Below are 13,482 nucleotides of genomic sequence, written 5' to 3'. Positions count from 1 at the left end.
GCTACATGTGATACTAGATAGTTACAATGCTACCCACTAACTATATCTCATTTAAATTAAAACTACTGAATGTTACTAATGAAAGTAAGCTGTGAGTAAGAGTGGCCAAAAATACCTCTTGTGTAGTACCTGGCCCTTGTGTATACACAACCTTGGCTTCCAAATGTATTCATCTGCTTCACTTTTGATCATTCTTTGTTAGTCGCTTTGAGCTGCCATGAAGCCATACTACAGTAAAATGCGATAGAACAGATTACGGGGTTTCAGTTTACTCAAGATTGGCCATTTTGTGACTTGTGTATACTGTCCTTTTTTGAACACTCTTCACTTTGGAGAAGCCCTCAGGGTCTTCTAGTCTGAATGATTTTCTTTTGTGAATTTGCCTTCAGTTAGAAATACAAATTTTCTAGCGAACCAAGTTCAAGTGATCGGTGCACATGGAAGGAGTATAATGATGCTGTTAAAAACATTAGGAAACCTCTTTAAAATAGCAGGAATCTCTTCTTCAACCATTGCGGTAACTATTTCAGAAAGTAAATCTTCTTTCCATTTAACAATTGGGTTTTACACTTGTGTACTTCAAAATAGTGTTGTGCTTGTTTGGCTTTTTAACATAGAAATTCTGTTTTTTGACAAAATGTATTCGCTAACTCACTCCTTTAACTTCATTACTTGAGCCAAATACATTCATGGTTTCTCGACCAATGTCCAAAAAAATATTTAGTCCATCGGCCAAAAAAACGATGGCCATCTTCCATAGGCCATCTTCAGATGCCTATTACACAAATACCATTTAATTTCTTTTAGCATAAATAATAGAAAATAGCTGCATATGAACAAAGGTTATGCAGCTGTTTAGTATATTATTGCATATTTAATTATTATTTTTATGAGCAAGAAAAAATTTGTGAGGAAGAAAACAGTAATGTATCAGTATCTGGAATTGAATCCTAAAACCCAGTGCAATGCTAACCACTGCACCACAATGCTGCCCGTCCCTTTGTATCTTACACAGATTGCTACAGCAGGGCTACTCATTCTATGACAGCTTGATTCAGCCACTGTCACATTCACTCATGGTCACAAACATCTATCATTGCTGCTAAAACAATATATTATCATTACTTCCCTTCTTCTCCAGGGAGTGAAAACTATGAAATATTTCCTTAGTGCTACTGTATATGCACCTTCTACTACAATATAATGCAGAGTTTGGGACGAACGTCTGTGCATCTCCATTTGAACCACTAAATCCAACCCGCTGCATTTTCATTGTGCATCTTAAACTCTAGAAAGGCATAGTGTTTCATACAATATGTGGACAGGCAGTCAGATGAAATACATTATTTATTTCTAGGAGTTGCTTAATATTACAATCCTTGGTGAGCCAGCAGTAAAGTAAAATTTCACTCTTCAATTGTTTTAATTCTATTGCCTTGTCCCTTAAGAGCAGTACATTGATATTTGAAGCTATCTGTTGAAGAGATGTATTTCAGAGTAAGGTTTCAAAATAAATGAACTTTACATTTAAGCAGATGCCTAATGCCCCAAAGCTCCTTAAGAGTTCATTGTACCTAAATCTCCCCTAATCCTCCTTTTTGGAGCTTCTTTACGTTAACTGAATCAGTATGAGCCGGAACATGAAGAGAAAAGGTAGAGATTACTACAGCTTTAAAAGCCCATATTGAACAGAAATACAAAAAAATATTGTGAAATTGTTAAATACAAAAAGTGGAAGCTAGAATATTTACATTTCTAAACTACATATTTTTTATTTTAAATGTTTTAGAATATACCATATATCTCTGAACACTGATATTTTTACGCATAAAATAGTAACTCATGGCTGGACTTAAGAAGAGACACCATTTTATTTTATATATAATTTTTATTTTTTACTGGTAATATCAGTGAACCTTTCAAATATCAAATTAAGCAGCAGGTGTTTTTGCATTGTGAATATATTGATAGATGCATCCTCTATTTTGAGAACTTGTGCCATATTTGTTCAGCAACCAGAAGTTCTTCCATAACGATACTACGTGAAGTAAATGATCAATCCTTTCTTAAAGACACTGCAGTAACTGTAAATGCTAAAGGATATTTAAGTAATTAAAAGAAATTAAAAACATCAACTCATGCATTTTCTGTCAGAATAAAAGCAAATTAAGATAATATTCTTCTTATCATACATGTTACATATAAAGCATGACCTTACTATGCCATTCTATGCAAAGGTACTGGACGGTTTTAAAATACAATTTTCAGGATTTTTAGCACAATCTGTTAACCAGATATTATTGTGTACATTTCTTTTTTACATAAACACCTCTTTTAAGATACAAAAGGGATTTACTGTAGCTGAATGCGTTGATTCATCTAAGCAAGGAAAGGACATGATGTTTCATGATATTTACATAATATAAAGCATGTTAAGTACTTTTCAAATTACACAGTACAATCTTCTAATAAAAGAGTAGAATTCAATGTTCAGTTTTGGTATGTTCAAAAGATGAAGAAAATTATAGATTGGAGGAATTTGGTTGAGAAAGCTTCGTCAGTTAGATTAACTGACCCATTTTATTTTTATTTGAGGAGAATATAAATAATAAGAATATGACAAGATTCAGAAATTCATACTCTACAAATTTACTGACACAGCCCCAATGACTACTTTAAGATTAGTTTAAATAGAAGGACCTGTAAAATAAGTGGATGTACTTTATTTTGAACCTGTTACAGTGACATAATCCCCCAGTAACTGAGACTACTTTTGCAGAGTGGATTCACTGTTTAGTGAATGACAGTACTGAATGTGGTTTTATATCCTCAGGTGACTGTGACTACAACTGGGCAGCTATGCACCCACCACATAAGGCAAAGTGTCTTATGTGTGTGGAATGAACTGTGCAGTCATGCTGTTTTATGTGATTCCCTGGAAAACTAACATGCTCACAATCCAGTAAGACTTCTATGCTCTTACGGGAACTTGTGCAGTACTGATTTTCAGTGCTGGGAGAATCAATATTAAAGTATAAAAATCCAAGCTGAAGTTGCAGGAAAAGGAGGAAAAGAAGAAAAAACAGAAAAAGAAACTATGAACTATAATGCAGAAGATTAACTGTTCTATTAGTTTTAGACCTTTAGTTCATCTGTTGTTATCATTAGGTTACTAACTGTCACTATCAGGTGTGGTGAGTGTAAAGGATTATGACAGGAGTATCATAATGGGACCAATATGTGGGTACTGGACCACCACAAGTCGTAAATTGACTTTCTGAACTTCTGCACAGAGAAATCAAATCCATATATAAATTAGATCCCTCTTACCTTTGGAGTCTGACCCTCCTAGTTTCTTCAGAATGTCATAGCATTCTACCTCTTCTCTCTGTATTTCCACAAAAAAGCGACATTCTGGGTGGATTCCATTGACCTTACAAAAAGTAAACCAGAATAATCTGTCAGTTGCTGGTTGACTGATCAACATCATTATGATTCAAATTTTATTTTTTTATCAGACATTACACTATAAATGAATGAGACATACAGTAAAACTGAAATGCTGGATTGCAAAACACTTCAGATTTGTATTGGCAAGACATATCTTTCTTTCCTTTCTGACTGATGATAACTATTGAATCAAAATCATGATCTCTTAGTGAGGGACCTACTGCAATCAAGCATTTAATCAATTGTCTTCTCCTTCAAAAGTCCAAGGTTATGCATGCAAAACCTTGTTTCTCTCGGGTAAAAGACAACCACTGAGCCATGAGAGAATAACTTGAAGCATAAGACAGCACTACTTTTAAGACAAGGGCCACCTTGTCAGATGTCAGAGAGACTTCAAGAACCCTGGCAATGGAGGGTGAAATCCTTATATACTGATGGATGCTGCCATACGTCATAGACATTTGGGAAGCAAAGAAAGGGCAAAGTAAAGCACTGGCAGGCAACTGTTGTGCTCAAGTTGCAGTATGTACTTTTATCATGGACGAACACTTGCCTTGCTCTGGGAGATCACGAAAAACAGTTGCAGAATAACCAGTGTGGGGTATAAGGCAGGGTCATGTTTGCTGGCCAGAATCAACTTTTGAAACACTTTCCACTTGGAGACCTTGTCAAAGAATCCCTACTGCTCTCCATAGAGGAGGTGACAGACTGTGATAGACCTCTTGCCAATTGACACACCCGTTCAGGGGCCAAACCTATAGTTTAAACTGGTTGAGGTCCAGGTGTCACTGGGCACCCCCTGCTGAGATGACTAGATTCTGTCTCTGCAGAACTTGCCCTTGCGTGCTTGACTTGGCTTGCTCGGCTTGCCCTTGTTCTAGTAGGAATGAATGAAGCGTAGAGGGCATGCACACAGTTACAGGAATAACAGAGAACTGTTCTTCCAAGATGGAAAAATTACATCTGATCTAAGCCTGGCTAAAAGCAAAAGAGGAAGTGATGTTGGTTAGGGAATATATTAATGAAGAAAGCAAGGGCAGTAACACCATGTCCAGTGCATCATCCTGGCAGTTCTGGCTGACCAGATTACCTGAGGGCAATCTATCATGATGAGTTGTAAAGAAATTCACCTCATCTTATTCCCAATTTGGTGATCCACTTCCCCTGCCCTGACCTGACAATGTGAATTGTCTGGTTAAAGGGAGACCTTTACTGCCACTTCTCTATCCTTGGCCACCATTATTAGTTTACTGTACCTACTTTATTCGCATACAAAAGTATAGCCACCATGTTCAAAACTAGTACAGAGGCGACCTACTCAGCTGCTCTACACAGTTGCTCCTAAAACATCAACTTTTTATGTATAATCAGATCTTATTACTTTTGAACCAAAAAGAATCAGAAAAGAGTCTCTAGAAAAGTTGGTGCTACACATTTGACGCATTGTTTTCATGCTATCAGAGAAATCTTTGGTACCGTATTCTGAGTTTACAAGGTACCACCTAACGGATTGGTGCAGTGGCTCTGTGGCTAAGGATCTGCGCCTGTGGCTGGAAGGTTGCCGGTTCGTATCCTGTGGCTGGGAGAGGAATCCTACTCTATTGGGCTCCTGAGCAAGGCCCTTAACCCCAACTGCTCCAGGGGGGCCGTATAATTGGCTGACCCTGTGCTCTGACCCTAAGCTTCTCTCCCTGTCTGTGTGTTTCATGGAGAGCAAGTTGAGGTATTTGAAAAGACAAATTCCTAATACAAGAAATTGTATATGGCCAACAAAGTGATCTTAAAAAAAATCTTGTACTGTGCATCTTTTCCATTTTTTTTATTCCAGTTATTTTTTTAGAAAGATTCAGGACCTGTTCTAAAACTGCATACATTTTTCCCCATGTAATCGGACAGGTGACAAGAGTTAAACTAAATTCATGCATGTTTTTTTTAAGTTATCCTTGTCAACTACTGTCAAAGAAAGGGCAATATAGCCTAACACTACAATCCATAATTCAAAAACATTAAGTGATAATATCATGGTATGATAATACCATATTGGTAGGGAGAAAAGAAACCTTTATCTAACAATGCCAAGTAGATTTGGGGCAGTGCTCCAGTAGAGGGAAAACATTTTCCCCTTGTAACAAGAGGCATTTCCCTTTACTTCACGGTAGAAGGTCATCCTGCTTGAACTGTTAATTATTTCAAGGAAGCTTCACTTCAAATGGAGAATCTCACTTATACTGATGATTGTTCAATGCTTTCCTCCAGCATATCCCAATGCCATTCCCTACACTGAAACAGAAAGATGGAAGGCAAATAGTCCACCTTTGCTCCCAAAGAAATAGACGTTGTCACTTTAAATGCAAACATGGGCTCCCAGACTACATATTAGTCTTATCAGCATATAGAAAACGTGATTTACTACCCAACACATTTGTGAACATGAGTTATTCTGAATCAATTTAATCTCCATATTTATTATATACTGTAGAGGATTTTATATACAGTAATAGGGGCTCATATTACATATGTACTGTTGGTTACATGCACACATGTAAATAATCCACAAAGAAATTTAAGTATAAAATACGCTGAGACGAAAACACAATTCCCAATTACGAAAGACAAGTACAGAAACTATGCCACTTTGGAAAAATACTGAAACTGCTGGGAAAACAATTAATGTTTTCTAAACCCTCCTTTTTACTTGAGGTGAAATTTGTTATTTCCTTTTCAGAGAGTGGGTGGTAATTGGGAATCCCTTGTAATGTGGCTTATGCTGCAATTTAACATGCTGGCACTGGTAAGCATACAGTACTGTACATGTGATATAATAAGTAATAATAAGTAAACAGAAAGCATATGGGGGATTCCCATGCATATAGGAGACACTGGCCTGTGAATGAAGCAACTGGCCAAACCAAGTTGTAGTTGATAAGGCCTCTTGATGTTGACACACCTATAGCCTTATGGTATCATTGCTAGAAACATCCATTTTCATTCCACTGGGATTCACAGCAGAACCCACACGCCTCCAAGGACACAGCGCAATGTAGATAACAACCATCAAAGCATTGCTACTATTATAAGAGGTCAAGTAGGCTTTGCAAAGTGTTTGATGCTTTTATTCCAAAGCATTCAAAACAAATGAACAGGTCACATGAGTGGCTGTGGCTTATGTATTTGTCACAAGCAAAATTAATAGCTTCTTCGGAACAAAAGAAAGAATGTGTGCTTGTTTGTACTGTATGTATCTATGTATGTGTTAGAAAGGGAGCTTTTTATGCACCTAATTGAGAATTGCTGGAAAGTATTATTACTTCATTTAAGACACCTATCTCACATGCTTTATTAATATGTTATTGTGTTTTCCTAACAATCTGATTAATATTTATGAAATATTCATAACTAGCATGTTTATAAATTGAAATGCATTAATAATGCAACAAACGAGTAATGGAACTAATCGCAATTGTTGCATTTTAATACCTCTCAGAATATAAAGTATTACTATATTTGTGCTTGTACAATGGTATGTCAGTATGTCAGTACAGCGGAATGTCAGTGTTACAAATTTAAAAAGTCAGTTTTCCTTGAATTATAATTAGATTTATCTAATTATTTTGTTTTTTGTGTACTCAATTACAATCCTAAAGTTACCCATAAATACAAATGTATGTTAAAATTATAGTAAGCAAAACATTTCCATTTTATAGTATTTGTTTGCTGTTCCTTTTTAAACATGCTGAATAGTAGTACTTCAGCTTAAATGCTACAGTTACAATATGTCCCTCGAGTCACTTTTACAGCCTCACAGAACTCTATTTCAAACTTAGTGCTGAGGCAGATACTCTTTTTATACTGTTAATCCCATCAAGGGACACTTGCAAACTGAGAAATCCGTGTGAATAGTGCTCAGTTCAGATCATCTCACCGAAGCCAATTCATTATAACAAGAAGAAAAGCAGCTTCTTAGTGGTCCTTATCCAAAATCATCAACTCAGCTTGGCAGGGACTCAACCCAAGAAATCAATGTATCTCATAATGCATCAGGCAATCAGCGAAGTAAGACCATTTACAGACATATTGTCCAATTTATTTGTGCATGTTTGTTCAGTTTGGGTGGTCTCTACAAACTGTTTCAGATCTCTGTATAGACTGTAGCCAGTGGTACCAGCCCATCACTTTTCACTGAGCCTAGTTTCTATTTTTTCCACTTTTTATGGATGGAGCTCAATAAAAAAACAGTCAAACCTCAATTCCATAATGTGGTTTTAGACATGAATAGATTTTACCCTATATACAGTGATCTCCTGCTAAGTGCATTTTAACAACAAGCAAAGAGACTGCAAACCATTTAGATTCACTGTTTCTATCTAGCAAATGGAGCTTTCACCTTTGAATAGTGCAATGTTCTGGGGCTTGCGGTATGTCAGAAAAATGCACTGTAATTCTCTAGAGAATTCATATTGATTAATGACTTAAAAAATAAAATGCTTGGGTAATTTAGCAGACTTATTTGATTTTTACATTAAATGCATATCATTCCATTTCCTATTTTGATAGAAACTGATATTCAGTGTTTATTCCTACCACAGCACTTGACTTTAAATAAGAATGATTAATTTCCTTGGACTTCTCTTTCTTCCTAATGCTTGACAAAACCAACACCCCAATTACCCCACCCCTTTGATGTAATTGAAGTTGGTTAAGTTTTAAACAAAATGCTTATCCATATACCATATAATAATTAGTATGTTATATAACAATATATAATTATTAATTACGGTTATATAGTGCTTTAATTCCCAAATGATTTAAACTGTGCTGTGGTAGGAGGGGACCCACTTCATTCATCACTGAAGTGCACCACCCAGCTGGATGACACATTGTGATATCTGCATTATTATTGCTCACAAAGTTTAAATATAGGCATTTTCACATAACACGCAATTTATATAATCATAAGAGCTGTATGGACTTGTTAAAAAAATTTGTTGTTTGGTACAGTAATTACACCTTACAAAGGCAGGTAACTATGGTCAAAAAAAGCACTACATACTGTGTAAAGTGTCTGCTTCATGGTTCTTTTTGTCACTTGGCCACATACAGGAGTTTTTTTAAGTCCATTCACCAGGTAGCCTAGGTAAACTTGACTTGATGTACAGTAACTGCCTCTACCTGTGTCCTCATATGCCCAGGATGGATCATCTAAACAAATGGTATTGGGTCTGGATTAATCACAATGATCCAGTGGTCCACATGGGTCTCCAAAGTACATTACCAATAATTGTGGCTTATTTCTGTATTAGGTCAGGGGTACAGAGGCACAGTCTTCTGGACATTCAAGTGGTGACCTGCTAGGTCCTCTGGTGATTAACTTGAAACTCCAATATTTTTGGCTGGGTACTTGTTTTACAGTATGTGCCACCTCCCATCTTCAAGCACCACCCAAATCATTTATCTTAATATATAAAACGAATGCCAGCTCTTGGCAAAAGATGGAAAAAACAAATTTAACAAATTTAATTGCATTACGACAAACTCTCTCCTAAGCACATTAATAAGGTATGGGATGGAAAGTTTGAGACAGTCCTTTGAAAAGTACTTAAAGAGAGAGTTTGCACTTCGTTATCAATTCAGTTTCTCAAATTTTAAGAAATAAAAAAGCGTTTGCAACTATGGCTTGTTTTCTTTGTTATTGGATGTGTATCATGCATCCTACTCCTGAGCAAGGGATAAAGAAATTCATTTTGGTTACTGCATACTCCATTTTCAGCAAAGCTTAGAGGCAATCCATTATCTAAACCTTGTGAGCCTATAAGCAACAAACTGTTTTAGAATTAATTAAGCGTGGTTATCAAATTCAGCTCTTTATAATCAGGGAAAAAATGGTACCATCCAGTTAAATTATGAATCAACAAGGGAAAGATGAATAAAGAATAAAGAAATTAAACCGCATTATTTTTTTTCCATACAGCATTTTGATTTCTTTGAAAAGTAATCATTTGTAAAAGTAATCATGTACTTATTTTGATTACAAGTAAAAGAGTTTAACAGAATGTCCATTCATGCAAGTTACTTAAAAATCCCAATTTATTAGCAGTGCAGTTGTATTTAAAGTAACTCGAGGAAGCTAAACTGAACTAAGATCTCTCAATATTTTCATACATAAGAAAAGATGTGTGTATTTGTAATACTTGTTGTTTGTAAAACCAATGAGGAATACAATGCAATGTGAAGAATACCACTCCTGTAAATACAACTGTCATCTTGCTATGTTTATATTTGACTAATTCTTCTATGTTTATTTTTAGCAGAGGAAGATTGCTCTGATCTGAGCACAATGCTGATAAATCTGGTAGAGATTATCATATGTCCCAATCAGCTCAGATATTTGCATAATAAGTCCTGCTTCTAGAAGTAAGGAAGGTATGTTTAAAAAATCCTTATTCAGGAGAGACTGCAGCAGGCTGCTAGTCTAAACCTCAGCCCACACAGCTTTTACTAGATTTTCTAAAAAACAATGGGAACAAAAGGCTACATGCTCGAAATAAAACTCAGTTCAAAGATTTCCTCACACTCTTCATTCTACTCATTGGGGAAATTAATCTTAGAAAACCCATTAGGATTACTGAAAAGACTGGACATAATATATACAGTATTTCAGCCTGTCAAGAATCAGCCCAGGCAAGTAGTGTATAACTGTCCTTGGTGTTATTGGGTTTGTATGCTCCTTGACCAGAAATCCAGCCAAATTAACCAGAATGTGACCAATTCCTGGGTCAAGAGATAATAAGAAAAAATACTAGAAAAAAACATTCTTAGTAAAGAAACTAACAGTTACTTTGAGTTCATTTAAAAATACCCTGTATTTATTTCTCAGTGTGACAGGGTAGGAGGCCTGAAGGCATGAACTTACAGTTGTTTGTGATCGTAGTGACAGTTACTGGAAACAAGATTATTATTGGTACATCTCAGTTGATTCAACTATTTTCAAACCTGAAGAACCTTTATCAGCATATGTAAACACCAATGAACACTGCAGCTTTCAAAGTATTATTGGATACAACTAAAAATATGCAAAGTAATGTTGCTACAGATGTGCAAAATATTGTTGCCTTTTATGGGTTAATCCCTACACTCTTGCAGTGCCTCCAAACATATCCATTTCTTTATTATTGCATTTAAAGACAAACAAAGTTCCATTTGTTACGGATTTAGGTAATGTTTTATGGCATTAGTGATGTACAATTTGTATTTATGTAGCTCAATAACGAATATGCAAACAACTGTATCATATATCTGTTACATATACAGTTCTGTATTTTGCTTACAAGTCTTGTCTGTATCTACAGTACAGTAGATGATATCGTGCCTGCATATGCTCACAGCTTCTGTGACTAATACCGCCACAGAAAAAGTTTCCTGAAAAGGTTCATGGAGTATTTAAGAAAATAAAAAGGACTAAAAATTCCAAACATTAGATCTGAACTGTATTGTTTTTGTCTGAACCATTGACATTTTGCAACCATACTTAGCATATCTCATTGATGATAAGCAGCCATTAACAGCAAAACATGTCTTTATTGTTATACAAGTACTTATTTTTTAATTGCAATTTAGACATGATCTTATTATGTAGTGTCTATGGATAGTCACCTAGTACATTTTCCTTTTTAGTAACAAGCAGTGATACAAACCCTTGTACATGTAGCTACAACACTTTGAAACAAAACTAAACCAAATGAAAGACTGGGAAATCTACGAAAAGAGGCAGATCTACAGTATCAAACTTTCAAATGCTTCAGTAGCAAGATAAATCAAGTGGTTACATATCACAATACATGCATGCACACAGTATGTGTCGTAAATTTTCCATTGTGTAGAAGGCACTTTTTCTGTCCAAACCAAATAAGTGAATATATTCTGCACAGTATACAGTACGCTACAGTATTGCACAGAAGCCTTAGACATCTTGAACAAAATCAGGAGATTGAAAGTATTACTGAAAGATTGAGATTGAAAGTTACTTTATAGGCATTCAGATTTACTCAAAGGCTAAGCTAGTGTTTGTTACTACTATAGCAATTATTGACTGTTATTGATAATAAGATTAGTCTGGATGAAAAGAAACCAAGTTTGTTATTTAGACATCTCTAATTCATATTGATGGTAATCTTCAAGGGTAACCATGAGAAGCCAATATGAAATGCTGTAGAAGTTCATCCATTACGTTTCCATTGAAATCGAATGGACTCATTGTCAGGTCTTCCTTGTCATTATCATAATGTTTCTCTCTACGCATCCATAAACCTAAAAGACTGCTACTTTTCGTCGTAGAAGTAAATATTTAACAGCACTTCCCGCTTAACTTAATCCGAAATAGCTAATATTTCGGTAGAGTATCACCACAGAATTACAGTATGTCTACTTAACAGTATAAATCTATACTTACACTTCTAAAAAGTTTTCTTTAATATTTATTAAGCCCTCTGTAATATGCCCACATAATATATAATACATCCTTCTACAAACCACTATGGCTTTCCAAGAAACTGAAAGATGAAGAATTAGACAGACTTCAGTTTTCTACTTCTACTTAAAAATCACAATTCTGTCAGCGAATTGCTATTTTACTGTAGGTATATACTGTACAGTACTTTCGTGCATAGTAATAATGATAACGTTTATCGTTGCATGTCAATAAAAAATAAAGTTCATGCATAACATATAAAAGAACAACAAAAATAAAGATTACTTACAAAAGACAGGCACCTAAATGTTAAGAAAATTATAATAAGGGTATTTCTCATCTTAATTGCTCTGTCAGCTTTCCAAAATGCGAGTACTCCGTTCAGAACTCATCGGGTTCGCTTTCATTGAATCGGGAAGTGTTACAATGAGTAGCTGTTTCCTCTTCAGTGGTCAAGCACATCGATTTATATATATAAAAATATACACATATTTTTTTATAACTCCCAATGAGAGAAAGCAACCAAACTCCGCTCACTGTCCCAGTTGCAAAACATGTGTTATTTCAGCAGCGTAGTCTGAAGCTGTCAAAAAAAAAAGACGATCAAACAGTACGCGATTCCCTGCTTTGATTCGCTCGTCACTTCTTCTGTCCCTTCTGGAGAAGACAGGCTATCCACAGCCCTGACAGTGATCAAGTATGTTACTTTAGTCAGAAAAGGGAAAAGCACTGAGCTATGACTTTTATAAGCAGCAAATCACAACTTCCCCTTAGCACTTTAACCGTCCCTTCACTGTCAGAGGTTACCCTCACACAACTAACACCCCCCGCAGAGGAAAGCGTATTACTCGATAAGTTTAGTATAGGAAGCGCATAAACTCAGCAAGGGGAATGTCAAATGGTTTTTAATTAACGAAAAAATGATAAAAACCAGTCCGAAAGAATTCAAAACGAACAGACAGTCTGACAATGTGCTTTCAAGATAATATAATGATTTTTATTTTCTTTAAAATGAATATATTAACTATATACTGTACAAACCAGTGTTAGATTTATTTTGGCACGGATATTTTTAAGTTAACCCCTTCCCTCCAGTTAAGATATTTTCAAACCACGTTTAAAAAGCACTTTATCTAAATATATGGGAAAACATGTACGGAACCCAAAAGAGGATAAATGGAAATAAAATCCACAACACACTACGTTGTCGAAACCTGCACTTGCCTGTTGGTGCGCCAGGAGATAAACAGGACTCGTAGTAAATTGTGAAAGTAACTGAATGGGTCTGCGGAGTATGAAGGTCACATACTGTAAAATGGCAAATGCTTTAGGGCAATGTGTGTAAATCAGTGTGAAAGAGGGCATTGGCGTCCCCGAAATAGCATGCATAATGTTGGATATTAATTAATGTTGCTTCTAATTATTAAAAACACGCAAGCTTAATAAACGCATATCTGTATCACCGTAAATTGTCTAGAAATTAAGATTGTGAAATAAAGAAAAAAACTCTCATATGTTAAGCTTTACACACTTTCTGTGCCTTTGGTGCCCCATATATTGTATAATAA

The 13,482-nt window shown here is 35.5% G+C and overlaps 1 protein-coding gene across 1 annotated transcript in view; it reads right to left on the bottom strand.

Moving 5' to 3' along the window:
- The window catches only part of vipr2 (vasoactive intestinal peptide receptor 2), a 63,487-nt gene extending 50,994 nt beyond the window's left edge, over positions 1-12,493 (bottom strand). Inside the window, exons 1-2 of the mRNA XM_088918535.1 lie at positions 12,204-12,493; positions 3,331-3,433 (exon numbers count right to left, since the gene is read on the bottom strand). Of these exons, the coding sequence (XP_088774661.1) occupies positions 3,331-3,433; positions 12,204-12,254 (154 nt within the window). The 5' untranslated portion in view covers positions 12,255-12,493. The remainder of the gene's footprint in view (positions 1-3,330; positions 3,434-12,203) is intronic.
- Between the last annotated feature and the right edge of the window lie 989 nt (positions 12,494-13,482).

Source organism: Atractosteus spatula, chromosome 6 (genome assembly GCF_055471065.1).
Source record: "Atractosteus spatula isolate fAtrSpa1 chromosome 6, fAtrSpa1.hap1, whole genome shotgun sequence".
NCBI classification, from domain to species: domain Eukaryota; kingdom Metazoa; phylum Chordata; class Actinopteri; order Semionotiformes; family Lepisosteidae; genus Atractosteus; species Atractosteus spatula.
Note: the sequence above shows the minus strand (reverse complement) of the source record. Positions and strands in the feature narration are given on the sequence as shown.